This window comes from Panulirus ornatus, chromosome 55 (assembly GCF_036320965.1).
Source record: "Panulirus ornatus isolate Po-2019 chromosome 55, ASM3632096v1, whole genome shotgun sequence".
Lineage (NCBI taxonomy): Eukaryota > Metazoa > Arthropoda > Malacostraca > Decapoda > Palinuridae > Panulirus > Panulirus ornatus.
Window position 1 is genome coordinate 22,615,026 of NC_092278.1, and position 27,651 is coordinate 22,642,676.

The 27,651-nt window shown below is 44.7% G+C and overlaps 1 protein-coding gene across 2 annotated transcripts in view; it reads left to right on the forward strand.

The window, feature by feature from the left end:
* The window catches only part of LOC139765554 (uncharacterized), an 85,300-nt gene that overhangs the window by 43,366 nt on the left and 14,283 nt on the right, over window positions 1-27,651 (forward strand). The window contains exons 3-9 of one of the 2 annotated variants that reach the window (XM_071693103.1): window positions 817-988; window positions 14,545-14,694; window positions 15,165-15,342; window positions 15,508-15,658; window positions 16,246-16,449; window positions 23,171-23,446; window positions 27,443-27,603. In XM_071693103.1, the coding sequence (XP_071549204.1) occupies window positions 817-988; window positions 14,545-14,694; window positions 15,165-15,342; window positions 15,508-15,658; window positions 16,246-16,449; window positions 23,171-23,446; window positions 27,443-27,603 (1,292 nt within the window). The remainder of the gene's footprint in view (window positions 1-816; window positions 989-14,544; window positions 14,695-15,164; window positions 15,343-15,507; window positions 15,659-16,245; window positions 16,450-23,170; window positions 23,447-27,442; window positions 27,604-27,651) is intronic. The other variant, XM_071693104.1, reaches the window with a different exon arrangement.

Here is a 27,651-nt window from a genome sequence, read left to right on the forward strand (position 1 = left end):
TCAGGGTTCTGTGTATTCCGCCGCCGGTGTCTGACGCCGTGCAATATTCCACTAATTTTAAGTTTTATCAATAATTGATGGCGTTATTTACGTATTTATTATACTCGTGGCTTAAATTGGTTGTTTGGTTATTAGGTTTGAATGACATGAACTGCTTGGGTTATTAGGGCGTTGAGCGTCAAGTTATGACTACCATTAGGAGAATATCAAGTGATTAACCTGATTCGCAGACCATGCCCAATGTTATTGCATGTATGTATGGTCCGTGTGATCATGCACACAGGCACAACACGGACCATCCTGACCGGAATTATCATGCCAATTATGTACGTTCTCTTCATGAATTAGCTCTTCACTTAAAGGTGTTGACACTTGAACAAGTATTTGTTAGCAATTAATGTATTTGTTATATTTCCAGTGTATTTGATATTGTAGAATGTTTCATTGGCTAAACTTATGTCATTTAAAACATTATATCCAGACAATCTATTTGTTCATCATTGTTTCGGATTAAGTGGTGAAGGTGAACAATTTGTTCAGTGTTCTTTTGTGTGTGTTTGTTCACACACACACACACACACACACACAGGCAGACACACACACACACACACACACAACACAGGCAGATACACACACACACACACACACACACACACACACACACACACACACACAGGCAGATACACACACACACATACACACACACACACACACACACAGGCAGATACACACACACACACACACACACACACACACACACAGTCGCCATCTTGGAACCATCTTCGTCACCTTCCTGCTTGTTTCCTCCCCTTCCAGACGTGAGCGTGGGCGCGCCCGACTCCGGCCAGAAGCTGAGGCTGGCCCATGGGCGTGGTCCGTGGGCGGGCCAGCTGCAGGTCCGCTTCGGGGACAAGTGGGCCTACGTAGAGGGCCGTGGCTGGTCCCAGCAGCTTGGACGCATGGTCTGCAACCAGCTGGGATTCGAAGGGTAAGTTGGGCCCCCAACAAAGAAGAACCACCTGTGGTGTGAGTGGCGCCCTGCTTTGATTGCGGGAAACGGCGTGGTTCTGATAGATGTGTAGAGTGTTTGATGTTCTGTATAGTGAGAGAAATAGACAAGTAGATAGATAGATGGTTATGTCTCATCCACTTTTTAAACAGATAGACATGTAGATGTTAATGACTCATCTACTCGGCTCATCTACTTTTTTTTTAAACGTTTTCTTTGATACAACAGATGGGTAGAAAACGATCGAGTTTTGTTCAGCTACAAATAACATTATATATACATTACGGTATATACATCTGAGGTTGTGTATTGGGGGGGGGGTTATTGAGGTGGGGGGAGGGGATTATACCTCACACTTGTACTAGGTCAAACAAATTGTCATTGTCTTAACCTAAGATTTGTGTAGTGAAAAGAGCCCGTCATGGTGTGACGAGAGTCACATGGGATAACTACACGTAGAATTATTTGTGACGGGCGTCACATGGGATAACTACACGTAGAATTATTTGTGACGGGCGTCACATGGGATAACTACACGTAGAATTATTTGATCATGATTATATCTCCATAATTTCTGGTGTTCAGACGCAGTATTGGCAGCAGTTACATGACGCTGTGTTGAGCGTATAATGCGTATGTTTGCCAGTGTTTTGAGTGCGTATCTTCAGAGGGGAGTTCCGGCTCATTTGCATTGTAAGTGCGATGGTTCGACCGCCAGGGGCGTATAAGGTCACGACCCTTAACCACGTTGTTCGCAGCCCATAGTGACGTCAGGACGGGGCCTTGAGCACGACGGTATGACCTTCGACCTGACCTTCAGGGGGTCACATACGTGCAAGGGCAGGCCATCGTACGTGAGGGTCACATTGTCATGCGCAACGTATCATAATTACAGGTTTAATGACCATAATCCAGGGATTAATGGGCTGAGGTTTAATCACCCGGATTAATTTTAAGGATTAATCGATGGATTAGCTAAGCCTGAATATATTTCCCTGAGGTTATTTGTTAAAAAAGAAAATGTGAAGAAATTCATTTATCCTTTAGTTTTGAGTCGAATTTTTTTTTTTACGATGCAACAATTTCGGTCAAGAGTTCTGCCATGGTCAGAAATAATAACATTTTACAACGTGCAAAATTATTGGCGTAAATTGTTGTGGGTGATCCAATCATTTCCTCTCTAAATATAGCGTTTGATGCAACGATTTCGGCTCAGTGTACATTGGATGATCCAGTAATTTGAGCCCAGAATACGCTGCCCGGACCAGGCAAACAGATAACAGATGACCGATAACAGATAATAAATAGTTAGGATTAGGTAACAGAGGACCAGCAACGGATCATGGAAAACCGGCAACGGGTCATGGAAAACCGGCAACGGATAATGGAAAAGCAGCAACGGATAATGGAAAACCGGCAACGGGTAATGGAAAACCAGAAACGGGTAATTGAAAACCGGCAACGGGTAATGGAAAACCTGCAACGGGTAATGGAAAACCGGCAACGGGTCATGGAAAACCGGCAACGGGTCATGGAAAACCGGCAACGGGTCATGGAAAACCGGCAACGGGTAATGGGAGACGTACAACAGATAACAGAAGACCGCATCACAGGTAACGCGCAACCTGCAACTGGTAATGGAATACCTACAACAGGTAACGGAATACCTACAACCAGTAACAGAACTGCAACAGGAGGTAACAGAGGACCAACAGACCCGACAGCAAGTAAACCAAAGACCTCACAACAGGTAACAGAGGCCCTGTTCGAGGGGGAGGGGGTGTCTGTAAGGGCGAGATTCTCCGCTGTTCTAAGACGAGGCAGTACAGGGCAACAGAGGGAAGGGGGGGTTGGGGGAGGTTGTACTAAGGCCTGGTTGGGGTCGTTGGGAGGAGGGAGGGAGGGTCATTATATACGGCTGGGGTGGGGGGGGAGGGAGGGAGGGGGGGAGGTCAGATGAAGACGCGTTCAGGACCTTGAACTTGGGCCCCACCTTAGGGTAACACCCCCCCCCCTCCCCTTCCCCCACACCACCACATCCTTCATCCTCCTCCCCCCTCCCCTCCCCCCTCCCCCCCTCCTCCTCCTGGTCTTTCGTAATGCCTCATCCGTGCGGAAGATTCAACCCCCCCCCCCCCTACACACCTTCCCCAGCTTTAGCGGCACTGAAAGCTTCCAGGAAAGGTAAGCTTTGAGAAGGTAAGATCCCGCCATGCGGATATGTGTGTGTGTGTGTGTGTGTGTGTGTGTGTGTGTTATGTTTGCTCGGCGTAATTTGTTATATCGGATTACGTCATACGTTCCGCTTGACCCCAGGCCACAGTGGACGGAGCGTGGACATATAGTGCTACAGTAGCGCACCTGCGCCTCACGCACCTGGTGACGGTCAAGTGCATTACGGTATGTGTTGGCGGGCCCCAGGCAACGGGGGCCCCAGGCAACGGGGCCCCTGGTGGCCGCCCGGGGAACCACACTTGACGCTCGAACATTCGCTGTTCTTCGTCTGTTGTACGAGCGGTGAACACATCTAAATGCGTGTCTTGTCTTTATTAATCCATTTTCGTATTATATTATACCATATATGAGGAATCCTGAGTTATTATATGAATTGAATTATATTGTTTACTTGTGAATGCAGTATAAGTTAGTAGGATCAAGTATAAGGCATTTGAATTCATTGCCGTTTAGCGAAGTCTCCGCTAGGTGGACAGTCCACACCCGCTCACAATATATTTGTAATATCTTGCGAATTTTTCCCCCCGTTCATATTTGCTTATTCTTATTTACTTATTCTTATCTCTCTCTCTCTCCCTCCGACAGCCTGTGATAAATGTAGTTATTATAAACACACAGACAGACAGACACCTTTTATCTCTTCGATAATGTCACAGTTGATAGTTTTGATGATATCCTGGTCATTGCCGTGTAAGTAATTGCATATCGCTAAGTAGGTCATTACCATTTAACGAGTCGACCATCGGCATCAGGTGGAACGTCGACTTCCCCACCTCGCTATGAACCAAGAGTGGTAATTCTATCGTTAAGTAGGTCATTACCATTTAACGAGTCGACCATCGGCATCAGATGGAACGTCGACTTCCCCACCTCGCTGTAAACAAAGAGTGGAAACATTAACGGAACGTCGACTTGCCATCGTAATCTACTATTATCGCTTCTAACGTTCAAATGCATATATATATATATATATATATATATATATATATATATATATATATATATATATATATATATATATATATATATATTGCCTTTCATCCAGAATTATATTATTCGTGGCAAATTTCCCTAACGAGGCAGAGGAGAGGGATCATGTAATCACGGAGCACTTGATCACGACGCCAAGTCATTCTAGAAAGGACAGATGACAAGGGCATCCTGGACGCCAAATATTTTGCGGAACATAAAAACGTTGGGAGTGTCGCGCGCGCGCGCGGGGGAGGGGAGACACACACACACACACACATGACATTGTTGGTCCTATCTGTCGTTGAACCTCAACCTCCTCCTCTCTCCTCCCTTCCCCCACCACCACTCTATACCTAACCTCCCCTCCCCCCTCCCCTCCCCTCCAGGACATTCCCTCCTCCCCCCTCCAGCGTGAGGAGCCTCCCCCCTCCCTCCAGCGGGAGGAGCCTCCCCCCTCCCTCTGCAGCTGGCGCGGGGTCAGGCAGGCCAGGTATGGTGTTTGCCCCCCCCCCCCCCCCCCCGGCCCTCGTGCTGGCTCCATTGTACTGCCTGCTTCATATCTACTATCTATCTACCTATCTATCCATGGACGTGTATCCCTTTCTGTGTCTATCACCCATTTCGTCACCTGAGTCCAGGACACACACAGATCTGCTAGAGGAGGTTTAGCAGAACACACACACACACACACACACACGCATACACACACACACACACACACACACACACACACACACACACACACACACTACCGTACCCGAGGTAAGGGAGACATTTGCAAGGGAAGGGATTATTGGCCGTGAAATAGTTTTACGCCTGGAGAGAGAGAGAGAGAGAGAGAGAGAGAGAGAGAGAGAGAGAGAGAGAGAGAGAGAGAGAGGTTGGAAGGTGAGATTAGATTCTTAATCCAGAGAGCACGCACGGTGAGACCCCATAGGTGTGTCGGCATTACCTTTGACCTGACCCCTCAGAGGTCATAGTAGATTTAGTAATAAGAATAAAGAAATGACTACGGAATTAAATCAAAACATGGCAGCGCAGGATTGAAATTCTCCCTTGTATTCCAAACACATACGCACGTACAGATGTACACACAGTAGGCATTTGTTTTTTGTTTTTTTTTGCACAAAATCGAGTTACCAGGTTAGTGAGGATCGAGGAACATCCCCTCAAAGTTCAGAGTTGAAAAGGGAGCATCTAGGAGGCGCTTCAAATATCAGATAATGCTATAAAAACAAAAGCCAGAGCGGTTGACATTCCAAGATGGCGCAGGTGGTGACGTCAGAGCTCGTCCCCCTAGCGGCGGCGTCGGCGACCTTGATCTTCCCGCGCTGCTCATCAGCTGATCGTCCGACGCCGCCCGCTGCAGCAGACGACACCAGTTCAGGCCATAAGGACTCCTTAATTATTGAGGTCAACCACCCTGGGCACGTCGTAACGACCCTTCACTACGATGGCCTGACCTCACCTAAAGGCTCAGCAGGTCAAAGGTCACGCTGTCATACTTAAGGGGGTCGTGCCGGTCTGGGTCAAAAGTCGTCGTCCTGAAAGGATTAAGCTTGTGCCTGACGTGTTGTATATTTCATTTGTTTGTTTATTTATTGTTTTTCTAGCAATAGTAGTAGTATCATGACTTTTATATGTTTTTATATTATTTTGCGTAGTGTTATTTTGATTGTTTTCGCTTTCGAATGATTATGACGTCACGGATGTGTGGGGGATGGGGGTCACGTGACCACAGCTCTGTCGTGGCTGCTCCCGTTTTTCGTTTCTGAATGGTGGTGACGTCACGGATGTAGGGTGGCGGGTCACGTGACCCCAATACGAAGGCGGCCGCTCCCGTTTTTTGTTTGTGAATGGTAGTGAGGACACGGGTGCTTTAGGGGGGGGGGTCGGTCACGTGATCAGAATACCAATCGTGGCTGCTCCCGTTTTTTGTTTGTGAATTGAGGGGGGAGGGTGACGTCCAGGGTGCGGGGGAGGGGAGGGAGGTGCCTGCGGGATGACTGGTCGCGGGCGGGCCTCAGTCACCCGCCCCAGGGCACGCCGCAAGGGTGGTATGCTCTGTCTGTGCTCAGAGATAGATAGACGGATAGATATGACCCTGGCTGAGCAGATAGATCGATAGATATGACCCTGGCTGGGCGCAGAGGTAGATAGATGGATTAGATATGTTGTGATGGTACGGGGGTACTGGCTAGGCTTGGGAGCCGGATTTGGGTGGGTGGAGTGTGAATAACATAGTTTTACTTTATGCGCTCTCTCTCTCTCTCTCTCTCTCTCTCTCTCTCTCTCTCTCTCTCTCTCTCTCTCTCTCTCTCTCTCTCTCTCTCTCACCAGCACTTACACCACCCTAATCGGTCCATAATTCAAAGCCTGTTCTTAGTTCTCTCTCTCTCTCTCTCTCTCTCTCTCTCTCTCTCTCTCTCTCTCTCTCTCTCTCTCTCTCTCACCAGCACTTACACCACCCTAATCGGTCCATAATTCAAAGCCTGTTCTTAGTTCTCTCTCTCTCTCTCTCTCTCTCTCTCTCTCTCTCTCATCCTAACATGGAGGGAGCCTCTTCCCCGCTGGCCTTGAGTGGAGGGTGTCACCCCAAATGTGACAGCGAGCGTGACAGTTGGTAACGCTGGCGTCCCCTACCGGCATTTTACACACACACACACACACACACACACACACACACCTTGCCACTGTTAACAGGTGGTTACGCTGGCTGTTACCAGCAGACCACACCACCAACAGTGGTGTGAGCGTAGGACACAACAATGGCCCACACGACCATTCGATACGCGTTTTCTGCCCTTGTTTTGTCGTCAGAACACTGCAGTGGAGCGGTCGGCCTTTCGTGTGACGTGATCTCACACGACGAGCGTCCGCAACGGTGTCGTGCGGTGAGGAGGGAACACAACATGGATGACAGGAGGTGAGGTATTCTACCCCAGGGTAGAGGAATGTACCCCTGGGGTAGATCTCACTCAGCAAGACCACGGGGCGTGGAGCGGGGGTTTACCCAGGCCAGGTCAGTGAGGCATGTACCTCACGGAGGGTGAGAGAGAGAGAGAGAGAGAGAGAGAGAGAGAGAGAGAGAGAGAGAGAGAGAGAGAGAGAGAGAGAGAGAGAGATTGTAGAGATAGCACTAAGACCACGCTTTGTATTATGGACGGGTTAGGGTAGTGTTAGTGCTGGTGGAGAGAGAGAGAGAGAGAGAGAGAGAGAGAGAGAGAGAGAGAGAGAGATGGGTGCTTGAGGGAGAGAGAGAGACAGCAGGTGGAGACTAGAGAGAGAGATAGGTACATATTCACCAGCGAAGATCTCTTGCCTCTGGGAAGACACGAAGCTAGACCCGCCGGGAGCCCAGCTAAAATATAATAATAACGGGTGGATAGAAAACGAGGTACGGGGAGGGCGGACTGAAATATTCCGTCAGGCTTTCAGGTTTGGCGTGTTCAGTGGTACTAGAAGGAAGGAGTAGATGATCAGGTAGTTCAGTAGTTAGAGAACACATGAGGCTTAGGCCACTTTACTTAAAGATCTAAAATCGACCTAAGGACTTAAGGGTTGAGATAATGTTAGTGTATCATCACGTAAATTTCATCTATTTATTCAGTTATATCATTTGGCTTTGCTTTTGTGATTAATACATTAATATGATTTAATTGTCTTTCGATTGAAATTACAAAAAATATTGGAATTTTGTTGTTGACTATGAGTGTACAGATTTCGGGTACTGATGCCTATAAAAAAAGAAAACGTAAATGCTGGCTGGAAAAAAATAGAAAACGTGTCACCTGTTCTTCGCAGTGATGATAGACTGTGACCGTAATTGGCGAAACGAGAGGAAATGAGTTGCACTGTCTGGCCGTAGAGGGCGTGGAAGTGACAAGGGAGGTTACCAGCTATTGCAAGATCCTGGTTCAGGTGTGCGCAGTTGGAAGGGATGAGGTGGGAGGTGGGGAGTTTTGGAGGGGGAGGGGTTGATGTTGTAGGGGGGAATGTAGTGGGGAAGGGCTGTTGTTGGGGAGTGTAGTGGGCGAAGAGAAGGATTAGAAAGATACTATCAATAAGGTCAGTGATTGGCTGGTCGTCAAACTGAATTGAAACGTTTGCTTTCGACTTCGTTGTATCGGGTGATAATATTGACTCTGTATGTACGTCAAGTTCACATCACATGAATATTTTATGATTTGATAAAAAAAAAGATGTTAAAAGAGAATATCATTCATGGTATCCATACTTACGTAAGTGATTACATGATTACCATACTTACGTAGGTGATTACATGATTACCATACTTACGTAGGTGATTACATGATTACCATACTTACGTAGGTGATTACATGATTACCATACTTACGTAGGTGATTACATGATTACCATACTTACGTAGGTGATTACATGATTACCATACTTACGTAGGTGATTACATGATTACCATACTTACGTAGGTGATTACATGATTACCATACTTACGTAGGTGATTACATGATTACCATACTTACGTAGGTGATTACATGATTACATTTAAGGTACCAGGCTTTCACCAGATAGACGAACACACGGTTTAACGATACGTTATAAGCTGTAGTCCCGACCTGTGGACTTGGCTGTTGTCCTGGGCGCTGCAGAAGGCTCATGAGGACATAAGTTAGTCCTGTGGTGGGAAAGATGTATGGAAGGAGATTCGAATTATTGACATGGAAATTAGGAAAGCGTGTGGGTTAAGACAAGGTCGTAGATTATAGGCAATGGAGGAGAACAAGGCTCAAAAATGATAGGCAGTCACGAAAACCAACTGAATAATTTATAGACAGTAATGAAACTCTTGTCTTGTAGATTATAGACCGCTTAGGACGGTATTGAACATACGATTATAGACGGTGATGGGAGAGCATGGATTATAGGGTAGTGTGCGATGAGATGGAAGTTACAGGCGGTGGAGGATGTTCATCAATGTAGGATTAAAGATTGGAGGAATGGAAGGCGCTGCAGGACTCTTGGGTGATGGAAGAGCGAGGGAGGATTTGGTGAGAGGTGAGGCCTTCCCCTGGGGGCCAGGACTGTCTGACGGGATGGGCAAACAAGGAAACATGAGGGAGTGCTGGCTGGGTTGCCAATGGCATGAGTTTCACCCGTGATAACAATGACTACGACAGTTTCCCCCTCCACATCCTGCTCCTTTTTCTCCTCCTCCTCCTCCTCCTCCTCCTCCCCGTTTTCTGTTGCAGTCAACATCCGCGCACTTCGTTATATACTCTTCGTTGTAGGTATGAGAACAACCGGTCAAGGTCGTGATCTAATGCCTCTCTCTCAACGACGTATGGCTCTGTATTACATAACAAAACCAGTTATTTCATGTTAACCTTTGAACATTGCAGGTAGTAGTGATTTTTGTTGTATTTGCTCTGTTTAGGATAAGTTATAACGAACTAGTGTAGATATAGGCTAGGTCAGGGTGACGAGGGCTAGGCTAGGCTGAATTAGGTGTATCTATGACTACCAGTATCGACTCATTGTAGCCATGGAAGTGGTGATACAAGTGACAATATGTGCTGTCTTTTGGGAGGTGGATGTTGGAGGGGAGGGAGGTTATGGACATGGGGAGAGTACGATTAAGGGTGATATGGCCTCTGCTTAGATTCTAATTCATTAAAAGTTGCTACATTTTGTGTTTATTGAACAACTTATAGATATCCTATGTTCGTGTTTGTAGGTTCTAAGCAACCTGTAGTGTGTGGAGACAGACTTGACGATATACCCACGAGTGATTCTGAGATATTTAAGAGACCTTGGAGGCCGTGTGAAGGATCAACAAAACTCTTAAGACAAACTTTAGATAATGCACCGCTGTGTAAACCTGACCTTCATAGAAAACGGGATCTCCTGGTCAAACAGTTCCACACAGGTTGGTGGCTCTGGCTTTACCTTGGGCCAGTCAGCTTAGAATATTACTTCCCGGTTCAAAGTTGAGGAAATTACACTCTCGTTTGATTCTTAATCATTTCCTTTCTATTCTCCCTTAAGTTTGATGCCCGAAATGCGTAGTTTTATGTATGATATCGAAGATCACAAGACATGAACCAAAAAGAGTTTCCAAGTTTGAACGAAGAGGGATGGATTTGAAGTACTGAGTTTGTCGACCCGACTTGTGTTCAACAAGGTTATAGGAAGAGAAGTAATTGCACGGTTCTTTGCGAGGTAAGATAGAAGTGACATAACGGTCAACCTTCGTATAGCTGGCTGCACGCAGAAACTGTGGGAAGCGCCAGGTTTTGTTGAGGGCTGGGTCACAAAGCAGACAGGTCATAAGAGCAGCAGGCGAAATAATTTCCTTTTTAAAAACAGAAGCAAAGGAGGAGGAGGAGGAGCAACACGAAATTAGATGGAAAGTGAAAGATTGGAGAGATGATAAGCAAGAAGAGTTAAGGCGAAAAAGCCTTCGATTCCATTAAGGGGAGACGAAATGTAGATGCTCGGCCGAGACATGTAGGCAGGACTCCAGTACATAAGGAATTGAGATCCTTGTTGATATTAAATAAACTCAACAAGATAAATGTGTGACGTAGAGTATTATCAGTTTTGGGCTCGCAGATCTTATAATTCTTCGGCAAGGATTTTACAGTTTACATCGCTTGTAAAAGAACTTGCATGTCATTGTGTAAATGAATCGCATTTGTTGGTCCTTACGATTTACATAATCTGGTAGTTATGTTTTACGTGTTGGTAGTCGCCACTTCTGATGGTAAGACGCCATTGGTCATTAGAATGATTACATAACTCAGTCACATCATCAGCCAAATACATAGATCTTGATACGAATCTAAAACAATGTTCACAGTTAAATACATTTTGATTCATATTTCAAAATACTAACATGGCTAGGATCCGGTACACTAATTTACTTTTTACTAGTACTTAAGTAACTAGGCTATGGAACATCCCAATGGGACGATCCCACACCTCGTAATGGTGCGTTCACAAATACTTGGTTTGCCTCACTTAAGTGAATTATTAGCACCAGTGGCTAGGCAACAGGACCCGGTAGTAATTATGATTGACGCCGAATAGGTTTTAATGATCATGATAATTACAGCAGTCGGTACACAAGGCCATTGAGGAGCTGCCACAATCATTTTAATGATATCGGTAACAACCCGATCACCAGGATACCTCAAATTGCCGATAAATTAGTTAGTCCTTCGCGTTGCTTGTAATGCCATGAGCGATAGGCTTCACCGACCATGTGTGAGGTTTAGGTGTTATTTCAGGAGAGAGCAATACTGTAGCATTGACCTGTGGTTATTATATACAAAGGCCACCAGACCCTGGACGAACCACATCACGCCATCATTTGCCTCCCTTACTCATCCTTACGTCGGGGGACTAGCAGTTAACACGTAAGACATCACTACGTAGTTTTACTCAGTGCGTGGTGTGTGTGTGTGTGTGTGTGTGTGTGTGTGGAAGGGGCTGGGGGGCCGTCATAAACACTGGTGTTGTGTCGTCCTGTGTCAACAGGGATGACTGTCTGCTGATGACGCCTTCCGTCTCTCGCTGTCCTTCAACTTGACTCATGCATTCCTCACCGCCACTCAGTCCAACCAACCTTGGGGATGGGTTATACCTGCTTAGGCTCCCGCAGCGAGGCGCATCTGCCGCTGGCTCGTTGTTTACACAGTCTCTGGTTGTACTTGCAGCAGTCGGTGTTCGGGATTAAAAGGCTTTCCATTATGGTCGGTGCCTGTATGAATGACACGTATTACCTCATGTCTGGTGACTTAAAAAGCCTTAAAAGGCATAGGTTATTGTATATGAGGTTAGTTATACAATAAGTTAGCTTGGGTAAAGCTGAGTGAAGTTAGGTTAGCTTGGGAAACACCAGTTTTGGATAGGTTAGGTTAGCTTTGGAGACGTAAGAATGGGGTGGCTGTACTTAGGATTGCGTTGGCCTAGGATGCATTAGGTAATGTTAGGTTGCATCAGACTGACTCTGTCAAGGTTATGATGTGCTAGTCTGCCTTTGCATAGGAATAAGAAGCTGCCAGCTGAAAGCACGTTTCAGTTCTCGTGTATCAAACACCCGGCGTGTCTGAAAGTGATTTTTGCATTTTTGGTTTCAGTTATCTAGCTCCTTGAGGGGAAACTCGACATTAAGGATTATCCATTGCTTTAGAAGTACAGATTTACATTATTGGTATTTACGATACCCAAGCAGTTGTTACAGTATTCAAGTACATATTGATACTATTTAAGAGCGTACCTAAAGTATTGAAATGCTTTGGAATACTATGTAGAGGGTTTAGTAAGAGTATTTAAAAGCAGTTACAATATTCAATTACTCATTTATGATATTCATGCACCTTCTTACATCACTCAAGCATCGCATTACCATGCAAGCACCTGTACACAATAAACAAGCAGTTTATTATACAATTTTGATACTTATTGATGATGTTCAAGCACCCAGATAACATATTTTCAAGAACCTAGTCTGAATATTTAAAGGCTTTTTTTTAATTTTTACAGAAATCGCGCTCATAATTAGAGTATTCTAGGTGTATACCTAAAACAGTGTTAGGGGTGTTTACTTAAACAGCCAAACATACTAAAAGGCGTCTACCTAAAACAGCCAAACATACTAAAAGGCGTCTACCTAAAACAGCCAAACATACTAAAAGGCGTTTACCTAAAACAGCCAAACATACTAAAAGGCGTTTACCTAAAATAACCAAGCATCCTAAAATGTATTTACCTAAGATAACTTACCCTGCTGTGGTAGGCATATCCTGTTATGGCCTCTGCACAGTAAGTACGGTGTCCATTGTAGTTTTGCAGATGCATTTTCCGGTCTTAAGATCATTGTGCTGTGCCACATTACCGTGGCCATATTCTGAATAATGGAATTGTCCTTTTCCGTGGCATAGATAAAGCGTTTGTTTGTTATGATGTGTATACTGTTGCTAGGTTGGTGATTGACTTAATTAACAAGGAAATAGTTAGCGTTGCTGTTTCTTTGTGTAGCACATCAGTGAAGTGTGAACATAAGTGATTTAATTCTTTTGTGTACTAGCCAGATTTACTTCGCTGATTATATATAATGTATGATGACGTGGTACTGTTTATTGTTTACGTTTTACGTTGCGTTATTCTTATATAAGTGTGCGTCGTACGGTAACACCAGACCTTAATTAGTCATACGATAATTAAGTTTCCTACTCTTGTGAAAAGTTTGTTGATAACTGCTACGTACGATAACCAACTAAAGCAGTTTTGGGATTACGATGATTCATTTTTTTTATCATGCGAGATGTATGGTTACATGTTCTCTACTGACAACAATGACTTCTTTGATCTTTATATTTTTGTGGATCATAAATGTTTTTGTGATATGCAGTTTTACTGCGTCTCTCTTTGAACTTTATGAGAAAGAATATGTGTTTGCGCTCTGAGCATTATAGCCATTCGTTGCATCGTACCTGTGTGATGTCTGATAATCGCTGTACTTCAGAACTTTATGATGTATATACGATTGCCTCATACTTGTGAGGTGTACAGTAACTACTTAAACCACGTACGATGTCTTAATCCCATCGTATCGTGAGGTGTACGATGTCTTCATCCCGCCGCATCGCGATGCGTACGATAATGTACAGCATACCGCTTTATCTCAGTGATGAACATATATATATATATATATATATATATATATATATATATATATATATATATATATATATATATATATATATATATTCCACGGCTGAATAACTTGATAGAAGTGATGGGCGTCTCTTTTAGCCGTGAACTTTCCAGACTTGCTTTTAACCTTTTCCTGGAACACCAAGGAAGGAGGATATCCGCTATCTTTGTGCGCCTTGTGTGCGTATTACATAAATCCGTTCCCTGGAGATTGGCTTATTTGAGAAGCTTCACGACGCGTGTGTGTGTATCTATCTCTTCCTTTGTGCTTTGTGTTGACATGTTTATGTTATGATGATCCGACATATACGAGTGACTCGAAGCCAAAATGTGGTTCTGAGCCGACCAAGATGGTCCATGTTTACGCTCATGCTTCCAGAAAGAGTCAGGCCATTTTCACCCGTAGTGTTATATATATATATATATATATATATATATATATATATATATATATATATATATATATATATATATATATATATATATATATGTGTGTGTGTGTGTGTGTGTGTCTGTGTGTGTGTGTCTGTGTATTATGTTTGAGTGTATATATATTACGCTTTGAGTGTATATACGTGGATAACTTTGAGGTATACATATGTATGACCTGACCCTCACGGACCCCACAGGTATGAGTCCGGTACGGAGGTAGTACCGGCTGACCGGGCCTCCACCTCGGTGCTCCAGCTGGGGTGCCCTGTGGGCTCCACCTCCTTCAGGCAATGCTCCTTCAGCCCCTGCACCTCCTGCCGCTCGAAGAACGCCGTCTTAAACGTCAGGTAGGTCACGTGTGTCCCCCTCCCCTAGCCATTAGGTTTTCGAGGTCCCAGGACACTCTGATGTCCTAGGAGGTCCTGGGATACGTCCTAGCAGATCCCAGGTCCATCTACGTTAGGACTGGCTACTATCCTAGCTGGTTCTAGGACCATCATGAGTGTTCTCATAGGGGGTCCTCTCAGCAGGTCCTAGGAGCATCAGGTTTGGCCTGAGTGTTCACACATGGGTCCTAGCAGAGCCTAGGACCCTCAGGTTAAGGCCTGGGTGTTCTCAAGAGGTGTTCTCACAAAATACATAACACGAACTTCAATAACGTAATTAAAAACAGGTCATTTTTACTTTAGATTTAAACAGGCAATTACATGAAGGTGGTTCAGTATGTAATCACCTGTAATTGGCACTATCGAGTGAACACATCGTCTTACGAGCTTTATGATGAGTTTAACCCTTCCCTCCCTCCCTCCCTGTGCAGGTGTACGAGGGCGCCAACGCACCGGTGTCCCAGCCGTGTGTCGGGAGGCCCGCAAAGGGCGTGGCAGCGGTGGCAGGAGTCGTGCTACCTGGTCCTGGACAACTACCGTGTGTCCCGCGACGCCGCCAGGGACATGTGTCGCGAGAGAGGCGGCGAATTGGTCACCATCCGCTCCCAGGTGGGTCACGGGTCATTGAGTTGTCCCTTCCCAGGTCACGAGTCACTGACTCTTCCCCTCCCAGGTCACATGTCACTAACTCGTCCCCTCCCCGGTCACGTGTCACCGACTTCGTTCCCAGGTCATGTATCACTGATCCTCCCTCCTCCTCCTTCCTCCTCCCAGGCTGAGCACGAGTATCTCTCAGAGCTGCTGGCGGGGTCGCTGGACGACCTCTCCTTCTACACGGACGGCGGGGGCGTGTCCATGGGGGGCCTGAAACTCTGGGCGTGGCAGACGACGCGTCAGAACCTACGCTACGCCAAGTGGTGGCCAGGTGGGTGTGGCTGGTCATCTGGTTGTACTGTACGGAGGGAGGGAGTTCCCCCACACACTCTCTCGCGGGGGCCCTATCTAATGAACCCTCTCTTTCCTCCATAACTACTTCTTCAAACTGTTTGATTCTGTCCTTATTTAACCCAGTCATCATCGCTCCTCTCTATCCGTCTATCTGCTGTGGTTTGGTATGAGGAAAGACGTGGTTTGTCTCCTCTTTAGCCACTTGCTCTGTGTGGGTCTTGTTGTTGAGGTGCGTCGTTGCCTCATATTTGCACCTCACGAAGACGCGTTCGCTGTCGACACCATCAGAACTGGTTTAGAAACTTCGATGTTGTGAGCAAGTCACGCCTTACTCTTCTTTTTTTTTTTCTTCTTCTTCACGATGCACACCTCTATGGCCTCTTTCAGATCAAGTCAGTAGCTTTAAGGTAGATCATGAGGGCTTCCTCATGACCACCAGGGCCTCATGGTGGGCGGGGGCGTTCCAAGACACACACACACACACACACACACACACACACACACACACACACACGCCTTAAATGCCTCCATCTTAACCTTTTGACCTGTTCCTTCCTGTGGCAGGATGGAACACCTCTGGCTCAGGGGCGGCGCCCTCGCCGTCGTCGTCTCCTTCGTGTCTCATCCTGAGGAAGTCCTACCCTTTGGTGGCCTCCTCGAGGTCCTCCTCCTCCTCCAGCACCTACGACAGCGGCTTCTTCTTCTTCAGCGCCGCCGACTGCACGGAGAAGCGCGCCCTAGTGTGTCAGGCCGGCCTCAAGAATGTTGGTAAGTAGAGAGTGTGTGTTCCTACCGACGACTTCTGACGGAGGGTTCCTACTGACGGAGGGTTCCTACCGACGAGTACTGACGGAGGGTTCCTACCGACGAGGACTTACGATGAGACATTCCCTGCGACAGGATCAGGATATAAGGTTAGTCGGTGTCGCTCATTGCCGTGATGTACTGTAGGGTCAAGGCGAACCTCACACTACCGTGGGAGAATGAGTGATACACACTCGTTAAAGATGATTATAAGTGTGTGTGTGTGTGTGTGTGTGAGAGAGAGAGAGAGAGAGAGAGAGAGAGAGAGAGAGAGAGAGAGAGAGAGAGAGAGAGAGAGAGAGTAAGAGAATCAAGATTGCAAGAGAAGTAAGATAAAAAGAAAAAAAAAAGATAGCCACAGCGAAAGGGAGCGCCCGAAGCGTAAGAAAGATAGGGAAACAAAGAGAAACACACACACACACACACACACACACACACCAGACGAAGGGACGGGATGATGAAGCCCTTGGACCTCCCGTCGTTGGTAGAGGGCGGCGGCCTGCTGCGGGCGGGGTCTTGCGTCTCGTCCAACCGTGAACATCGAGACTCGAGACTTTGATTTGCCTCGTCAGGAGGTTCCTCTCGCTGCCACACCCTCGCATGATGGCGCCCTCCACCCTCCACCTGGTGTTCATGTCTCATGACGGTAGAATAAAGCCCCGGGGGGGGGAGGGGGAGGGAGGAGTCTTACGTCGCTGGAGGCACGTATCTCGGGTGGGCAGGTGCGGCTGCGACTGGTGTAGAATGAGTGGAGTCACAGCGCACGACAGGATATGCAGGTCACTTGAATGAGATTCACTCTGACGTTGTGTACTGAGCGGGTAGGGCGGGTTAAGGCGAGTGCAACGCAGAGGAGAGGCGCTCATTTCACTCCTGACGATGGCTTAGGACGTCTGTGGCTCGATGGGCTTGCTAAGGGTGGCTTGGGACGTCTGTGGCTCGATGGGAATGTCTGTGGTTGCCGTAGGCTTGCTCGGGACGCGTCTGGGCTGGGGTGGGCTGGGCTGGGGTGGGTGGCGGTGTTATGGTATACGAGGTCAGCCAGGATGTGCAGCCTTGAACCTGAGCCTTTGTCATGCTCTGCTCACCCATGGCCTTGGCATCCCCACCTCCTCCTCATCATCTTCCTCATCATCATCATTCTCTTCCTCCTCATCTTCCTTCTCATCATCATTCTCTTCTCATCTTCCTCCTTATCATCATTCTCTTCCTCCTCATCTTCCTTCTCATCATCATTCTCTTCTCATCTTCCTTCTCATCATCATTCTCCTCCTCATCTTCCTTCTCATCATCATTCTCTTCTCATCTTCCTCCTTATCATCATTCTCTTCCTCCTCATCTTCCTTCTCATCATCATTCTCTTCTCATCTTCCTCCTCATCATCATTCTCTTCCTCCTCATCTTCCTTCCCATCATCATTCTCTTCTCATCTTCCTCCTTATCATCATTCTCTTCCTCCTCATCTTCCTTCTCATCATCATTCTCTTCTCATCTTCCTCCTCATCATCATTCTCTTCCTCCTCATCTTCCTTCCCATCATCATTCTCTTCTCATCTTCCTCCTTATCATCATTCTCTTCCTCCTCATCTTCCTTCTCATCATCATTCTCTTCTCATCTTCCTCCTCATCATCATTCTCTTCCTCCTCATCTTCCTTCCCATCATCATTCTCTTCTCATCTTCCTCCTCATCATCATTCTCTTCCTCCTCATCTTCCTTCTCATCATCATTCTCTTCTCATCTTCCTCCTTATCATCATTCTCTTCCTCCTCATCTTCCTTCCCATCATCATTCTCTTCTCATCTTCCTCCTCATCATCATTCTCTTCCTCCTCATCTTCCTTCTCATCATCATTCTCCTCCTCATCTTCCTTCTCATCATCATTCTCCTCCTCATCTTCCTCCTCATTATTCTCCTCTGTCGCGTATATGGCCGGCGCGTCGAGACACGTCGTCTGAATGTAAATTGGCAGTTGGACAACAACACCCACCCCCCGGGGGGCAAGATGGCCTCAGGAAATGCTCCCCCAACCCCCACCCACTCTGCCTCTCCCTTCCCTCCTCATCATTACATTCATTCGTCTACCTCCCTGGAATACCACACACACACACACACACACACACACACTCGTCCACCTCCCTGGAATATACACCCCCCCCCCCCCCACACACACACACACACACACCGTTTTCTTAGAACACTGGAATTCCACCGAAATATCATCTTCCTTCGATCTCGCCACCGCCTCTCTTGCGTGGATTCCACCCTGGCAGTCCACCAGGACCCGCGCGGGGGCGTCATCAGCCCACCACTTCTTGGCCCAACTTGGCCCAAGAACCCGCAGGCCAGACCGACTCCTCGAACGCCGCCTCACTTGGCCAGGTTTCCATGCGCGAATTGTCCATGAGATGAGGAACGCCATTGTGTACAGCTGCTGGTAGTCCTGGGACAAGCTACTGCGTCACATAATGGATACTGGGACAAGCTAATGCGTCACATAATTGATACTGGGACGCGCTACTGCGTCACATAATGGATACTGGGACAAGCTACTACGTCACATAATTGATACTGGTACAAGCTCCTGCGTCACATAATGGATACTGGGACACACTACTACGTTACTTGATTGCTGTGTGGCCGTTGACAACTCACAGGTGACGGGCCGTTGCGATGTCTGTTTCCTTCCCTGCACTGCTAAACTTTGGAACATTTCACCATCTCATAAGTCCACAACCTCTCTCTCTCTCTCTCTCTCTCTCTCTCTCTCTCTCTCTCTCTCTCTCTCTCTCTCTCTCTTTATTCATTGGACAGATTTTCCATTTCATAAACACTCAAATCGTTTATTTTTTCTCGCCTTATTTTTGTACGTCTGTCTGTACTATTGTATGTTCCACTTAGATCTTGGCTTTGGGCATGACAGTTAGTTGCCTGTGACTGGCTCTGTCAACTGTAAGGGAAAAAATCAGAAAACAAATAAAAAGATAATCATAATATATGATAATAATAATAATAATAATAATAATATTAAATGATAATGATAACGATAATAATAAATGATAATAATAATGATGATAATAATAATGATAATATTAAATGATAATAATAACGATAATAATAAATGATAATAATAATGATAATAATAATAATAATAATAATAATAATAATAATAAAAAGAATTGGCATTTTGGGGGAGAATGAGCCAACGTGAGAGGAATGTAAGTACACGAAAGAAAACGGGACTTCCCAGGGGGGACACAGACCTTCAATTACGAGACGCACGTCTTTGTCTCTCCCTCACCTATACTCTGGCGAATTTGTACCGTTCATTTTCCTGTAATTATTTCTGATTATCTGCTGATATTCCTTCTAAAGCGGAAACGAGGTTTTATATGAATAGGTTTTGGGTATTATTTTCCTTAGACATTGGGTGTTTAGTTTTGTAACATGTTTTTATTTCTGATCAATTTTGTTTTCCTACCCTTGAAGTTGTCATACACTTTATTTTCTACTTTTACATCGTAGATCATCAACTCTTGTTTTGCCAGATATGGGTTAGGTCATTATTCATGTAGAACCTCTGGTAATATTATTATGCGACCATGATCAGTTGGTGTTTGGCTTAGGGAGAATTTTGTGGTGGGCAGGTGTGGGTTCATGTGGCCAGCTGGGGTTTTGGTCTGTTATACGTCGTTGTATTGAGGTTTTATCTCGTGGTTTTTAGGTCTACGTAGTCATAGATACTTGGGGTTTTATTACATGAGGTTTTGCCCCCTGAGGTTTTTATTGGATGGGTTTGGATAAGGTTGATTTTGTCTTGGGTCAGAGAATTTTATGGAATATTTGAGATTTATGTAAATTTGGGGACAAAAAAACCGAAGTTTCGTGTTGATGAAGTTTGCAGTTTTATTATTCTCGTCTCATAAGGGTTTATCTTTCATGCGGGGGGGGTGAGGTTTTATTTTATATATTTATAAACCCCTTCGTTCCATCATCACGGCATCACCATGCTAAACCACATACAGCCGTAAGGGTGACGGTATCATAAGATGGCATTAGTATACTGAGTCTTAGCAAAACATGGGGATGGTGGGAGGAGAGGGTGGGTATAAGGGCGTACCCAACCCGAGCTTTCCTTCTGCCCTTGGAACCAAGGCCAGGGTGGCCCGTGGGCTGACCTTGGGGGGTCGGGAAGGCACCACCTACACCCCAGAGATTACGACCCCACGGACCACGACGGTACGACCCTGGACCACGACGGTACGACCCTGGACCACGACCCAGGAACACAAATATACGACTACTTGAGTATGATGACCTGGTTTAGGTCAAAGGTCGGGTCTTCATACCCAGGGGTCCTTCCATCATTGTTAAAGATTAAGTCATTACGATGCTTAAACCTTTTTCGAGACATATATACATATGTCTGTCTCATCGCGCATGTATATATAAGTATACATATCTATGGATGGGTATTTGTATACTTTATAGGCAAGTCGGTGATAAGGTATTAACCACATTAAAGGCTAATATGAAGACACCTCAGAGGCTGTGTTTATCACCTAGAATATAGTATGTTGACGGGCGCCAGGAAGGGTAGGGGAGTGGTCAGTAAAACCGTCCTTCTTCAGGCCTACCAAGGAGGATGGTTCAGCACACCCGTGGTCCTTGACCATCACAAACTCGTAAGTCACGATGGTGTGGCGCGCGGGGGGGAGTCTGTTGTGTCAAGGTAGGCCATCCCCGCGCACGGACGGACGGTCATGTGCTTATGTAAGTCGTAACCAGGCTCAGCCACCGCTTCACTGAACAGCCACACAGTCAGCGTCACTAGAGGTGGCACACACACACACACACACACACACACACGGAAGAAAGATATATTTTCATGTTTCAAAGCTTCTCTTTGGGTTATTTTACTTACATTTGACTGGGTAAAAAGAATCATTTACGGATATATATATATATATATATATATATATATATATATATATATATATATATATATATATATATATATATATATATGATAGATATTTATATTGGAGCCTCTGTGAATGTGAGTGAAAATGAAGGTTTATGAACTTATATGGAAAAATTACTTGCCCATGTAGATGGCAAGAGTGATGTTTACAATTATGACGTCATAGCTTCCTTAATGTATTGACCATATATTGTGCTCGTCTCCCGCAGGTGTGGCCAACAGAAAACTCTTATATCTCCTTTTTTGAAGCTTAACGATCCTTTAGATTCCAACTCCCCAAATGAAAATAGTTTTTCACCTTTTACATTATCATTTTTTCTTCGCTTGTTTTTCGTAAAGAGAACTGTAGGTTCTGATTCATTATTATATGTAATGTTACTAGCGTTAATAAAATCTAACCCGATTCTTATGCTGGGTCTGTCTGTTTGGATTTTACAGAAGTTCTGCTACACTTGTATAAACATCGATTTAGAATTTATTACACTAATAGTGTCTTATGTCGGCAGACTTTGGTCTGAGCGAACTGAGATGAAACCATATTTATGTTCCTGTAATAATTATTGTCAGACTAATTAGTTCTTGCATAGATTTCATGACGCTGAAAATAACTGAAAAAAAAATCGTGAAGACAAAAAATGTGATTTGTAGGATTAACTTAATAATACAATTGATGGGATTGCTATTGAGATATTGTCCTAACCTTATCCAGTATTAACTGTGTAGCAAATTATTTATGGACTCATTAAGGAAAAATAAGTGTTTGATTATCAGACTCTCTTTCCCACGCTGTACATTTTGTGACTCAAAAAGAGAAGACATACAGACATTACCAAAGACCATTAGACCATTGCATTTGTCCTTCTACCATCTCTGTCCTGCCATTACTCGGGAATATTTTTATGAGTTTATCTAGGAACTTTTTGCCCAAAGATATGTTCATCAAGCTCATTGTCGACCTTATCTTTCTCCTTGACACCAGCAGGAAGTACACTGTGGTCCGGGAGCCACATAGTGGATTTCTTAATACACTAAGTCATGCGTGTGGCAGGGAAGCATTCAGTGCCGGGACGCCTCACTGATGTTATCTTACACCGACACACCTCCATGTTTTTTCCTCGTTAGCCACTGATACTAACATCTAACATCTGTCTTCTCTTATGTCTTCATTGTTCTCCCAGTTGTTGTTAAACGAAATTAACGACTGGATAGCGCATTTAATTAATCCCAGCCGGGCAGCTGAACAATATAGTGATCCTGGCCTTACCCACTCAGCGAGGATATACGGTATGTCTGGGTCTATTGTTTTAAATTTTTTTTTTGAATTGGTTGTTACAATCAGTGGAATGGCCATCGTGAGAGGCAACTTACTCACAGCAACGTTGAAGGTTATAACTCTCAAATATTTGACTATGAGAAGCCATCAAGTGTGAGTTGTCAATGCAGGACCGTTGTAAATCAACTCAAAATTTGGATGAACTTTCAAAATTTTGCTTAACTTTCAAAATCTGGTTTATGGAAAGATGTAGACCGACATAATATCATTTAATTTGATCAGTTATCATTATGTACGTCATCTCCATTTACTTATCTCACTGTTATCTATAATTCCCCCCTCTTACAGATTATTTCACAATTGTTATAAAGTGTTGTAGAGATTTGAGATATATTTTGCTAACGTGATGTGCTGTGTCGTCATCACTAGGATGTTACCATGGCGACGGTACGAGCTACTCCGGGCGGGCGGACGTGTCCGCTTCAGGGCGAACCTGCCTCTCCTGGACCGATCCTAGAATCAACTCCCTGCAAGGGCGGTCCACCCGGGCCAGGAACTTTGACCTGGGCCTCATCGGAGCCCACAACTACTGCAGGAACCCCGACGGAGCCCAGGGCCCCTGGTGCTTCGTGGACGCCCTCACGGCCGAGCCCTGCGACGTGCCCGCGTGCAGTGACGTCATCGCCGGGGAAACTCCCGCACCCGGTAATTACGACGCTCGTTCACTTAACGACCCAATTGTCGTTGCCTTTCGTTCGGTTGTGGTTTCACAATATTGTGATTTCAGAGTAGATCTTGTGGAACACTTATTCATTGGGTATTGGCATCGTATGTAATCACAAATTCCATCGATCGTGACTTTAAAGATGCGTATATTTCAGTAATATACGCTTTTTTTTTTTTTTATTACGCCCTGCCGTTTGGTGATGCCAGGACAGGTCTTACAGTATCATAGTGCGTAAAGTTTACATAATAACGTTCCTGTATGCCATGAATTTTGGTTTTCACTAAAAGCATTATACCTGTTCGAATTTCTCTAAAGTAATTGACATCTTACTACATTCCAGTCCCGAAACACATTTGAAATAGTATGAAAATAAGTAGTTTAACATGCTAATTGGTTTAGAACGCTAGGAAGTATAAGAACGGTGGAAAAACTATTGATAATTTAACTGTAGTGTACTGGAAATTGTATGCTAGATCTTAAAAAGAGTTCGTTATATTACATTTAGAACTTTTATATCTTCCATATAGAGGTATTCACATCACTGGAGAAAGGGGATTGTATTAATCATGTGCTAAAGACCGAAAATCCTGTTTTAGTGGTATTTTGACCGATTTTTATATGTAATGAATGATAACTTCACAGTTGATGTTAAATGTAATCTTTTCTGTTACTTTCTGCTGTCATTATGGCCTCTACGTGTTGGTTTTAGTGAAAGCAATTAGATAATTTATTTTAACCTAGATTGGGTTTATCTTCCTTAGGTCCCCTAAGATTAGTTAAGTCTTATTAGGTTGCCGATATTGGTCTATTTTACCGACCAGTGTCGTGTGAAACGCACTGGCCGATATTCGCAGCGTTATTAAGATGTTTTAGTATATGCTGTAAGTTTCGTCCATCCCATAACTTAGTATTTTGAAGAAGAAAAAAAAAATGAGTGCAGTAACTGCAGGCTTTCGTTCTAATTTGCATATAAAAACGGTGCAGAAATGGCGGGAAAAGCAACTAGAAGCTAGTCAGTCAGACACCATTGCAAAAGGTTGGGTACTAGTGTGATGTAATGGGCCTCTAGGGACGTCATGGTCATTGATATTCTCCCATGGAACTAGGGAAGTCCAGGGTTCGACCCCCGTGCTGTGATATCTTAAATAGATCGTATTATTTTCCGACTCTGGCTATCCCTCGTGTTTTTAAGGACGGTGCTAGGCTAGAATCCTTAATGAAACGCGACTGTACGACCCGTAGCCATTGTCTTGACCATTTTTTTTTTTTAGGGTCAGGACACAAGGGTCGTACCATCGTCTTAAATAATTTATTCAGAATTTCCCATTGACACACAGTTTACCAATGATCAACGCGTCTTCCTACTTTTCACCTTGGATGCTAAAACTCGTATTTTTTGGTTTCATTGTGATCTAACGAACTATATTATAGCTTCCTGACCTAGCTCATATACTGTGTGGTTCCTCACCAAACTAATTTACGAACGGCATCTAACTTAGCTATAGTTACTTAATATCTAATCTAGTCAAGGTTAGATTGGAAGGTAAAAGTTAAGGGTAGATATTATTTGGTTGTTTAGATAACCAGTACCTAATGTCTCTTAAGTTAGGTTAGAATAAAAGTTAGGTTAGATGTTTGGTTGTACTCTTAACTAATACCTCGTCTACTGTAGGAAAAGTTAGGGTGATAAGTAGTTGAGCAGCAGCTGGTTGAATGGGTAATAACGACCAATCTCTCCTAGGTTAGGGAAGATGTCAGAGTTCGATGTTCATGAACGAATACGCTGTACTGAAAGGTTTCAGGAATCCTTCCTTCTGTAGACGATTTGAACCTTAGAAAATAATATTTACAGCATCAACTGCATTGCACGTAAACAGGTTTTGGCTTTAAGACAGCTCAACGGTCAATAGCCTTTTAATAACTGTGGGTGCATACGACCTTCCATGATTGGATTAACCTTGGTATGCGAGATGTTTCGTAGAACTGGATAAAAAGAGATGTACAATCTTTCCTCATGTAATATCTACGTGTAGGGTTGAGTATGGTCGAATGCTTTCATCGTGAAATACTTTACTTGTGCGAATATGTATTAAGATATATCATGGCATATCCCAGTAATGTGTGTTCGTATGTAGATTTAGTTAACTTTTTTCCGGTGGATAGGATGCATCGAGTACGCACTGTGGCATGTTTTCTCCTGCCATATATCTATATTTTCCCTTATTTCACGTAGTTCATGCGTTTACCTGAGGTACGTAACGTGAAACAAAATTATACTGTAAATTCTCGGTATTATGGGAAAACTTAATTACCATCATTTATCATAATTTAGATTAGTTGTAATTTCGTAGAAGAATGAAGTGTAAAATCTGGCATCAAATTAGGCCATTAAAGTTTAGGGTAACGGTGTCGGGTAGGCCACCAAAGATCAGCGTGTGGTGTCGGGCAGGCCACCAAAGATCAGCGTGTGGTGTCGGGCAGGCCACCAAAGATCAGCGTGTGGTGTCGGGCAGGCCACCAAAGATTAGCGTGCGGTGTCGGGCAGGCCACCAAAGATTAGCGTGCGGTGTCGGGCAGGCCACCAAAGATTATCGTGCGGTGTCGGGCAGGCCACCAAAGATTAGCGTGCGGTGTCGGGCAGGCCACCAAAGATTAGCGTGCTGTGTCGGGCAGGCCACCAAAGATTATCGTGCGGTGATGGGCAGGCCACCAAAGATTATCGTGTGGTGTCGGGCAGGCCACCAAAGATTAGCGTGCGGTGTCGGGCAGGCCATCAAAGTTTAGCGTGCGGTAACGGGCAGGCCACCAAAGATTATCGTGCGGTGACGGGCAGGCCACCAAAGATTCTCGTGCGGTGACGGGCAGGCCACCAAAGATTATCGTGCGGTGTCGGGCAGGCCACTAAAGATTATCGTGCGGTGTCGGGCAGGCCACCAAAGATTGTTGTGCGGTGTCGGGCAGGCCACCAAAATTTATCGTGCGGTGTCGGGCAGGCCACCAAAGATTATCGTGCGGTGTCGGGGAGGCCACCAAAATTTATCGTGCGGTGTCGGGCAGGCCACCAAAGTATAGTGTGACGGTGCTGCTTAGGTCACCAGAATTTACCGCCATGCTGTGACTTTACCACTGGACTCGAGACGACCTCCATTTTGGATTTTCAAGAATTACGTGATTCTCGTTAAATTCCTGGCCACTTGGGGAATGCCTGTCTCCTCATTTTATAAATTCCTTACCCCAAACCTGTTATGATCACTGGGGACGACTGTATTAATATCCTCTCCTGCCTGTCCATTTCTCTATCGAATTTCCTTATTTTTTCATGATTGATCCTGTCTGAAATCAACTCGTAAAGTATTACGATTCTTTTCTATTACCCATGAGGATCATATATATATATATATATATATATATATATATATATATATATATATATATATATATATATATATATATATATACACCCAATTTGGGCCTCAAATGGTTAATCCTTGTATTTGCCTGTGTCTACAATGACGTGTATGTTGTTTATCCATCATTCTGTTTTTTAACTTTAGATTATTGTTCATATGATTACCCTTTCTATTTTTTGTACTTAATAATGACTGCTTTATATTGTACCTTCCATTTTTGTACCTAAATTTGACTGATTTAAAACTTGGTCCTTCATTTTTTCTTCTTAGAATGACTGGTTTATGTATGAGTATATGACTTATACATACAGTGACTGACTGTAAATTTATTCTTATTTTGTAACTAAGACGATGAGTTCTTGCTTTCATTCTTTAATTCTACTTAAATCTTAGATTATCCCTTCCCTCTCACTCAGTTTATACATTCTTAAATGTTCATTTTCTTGTGCACCGTCTGGGCACTACTTCGCTCCGCGGTTTGAAGCACAAGAGGAACGGACCTAGGCTACTGATGGCTTCCCGCGCATGTCAACATAAATCATGGGTTTATTATGTTCTTGACAGGTACCCCGACCCGAGCCTCAACATTTTTGCGCCCCCGCCAGACCACCACCACCACCACCTCCTCTCCTCCTTTCTCCTCCACCACCACTCGCTTCCCCACCACCACCACCACCACCACAGCCCCCACCACTACAACCAGGTCTACCACTACCCCAGCCAAGGTAAGTCCTCCGCCCAGGAGACACAAAGTGTGTTTCATGAAAGAAATT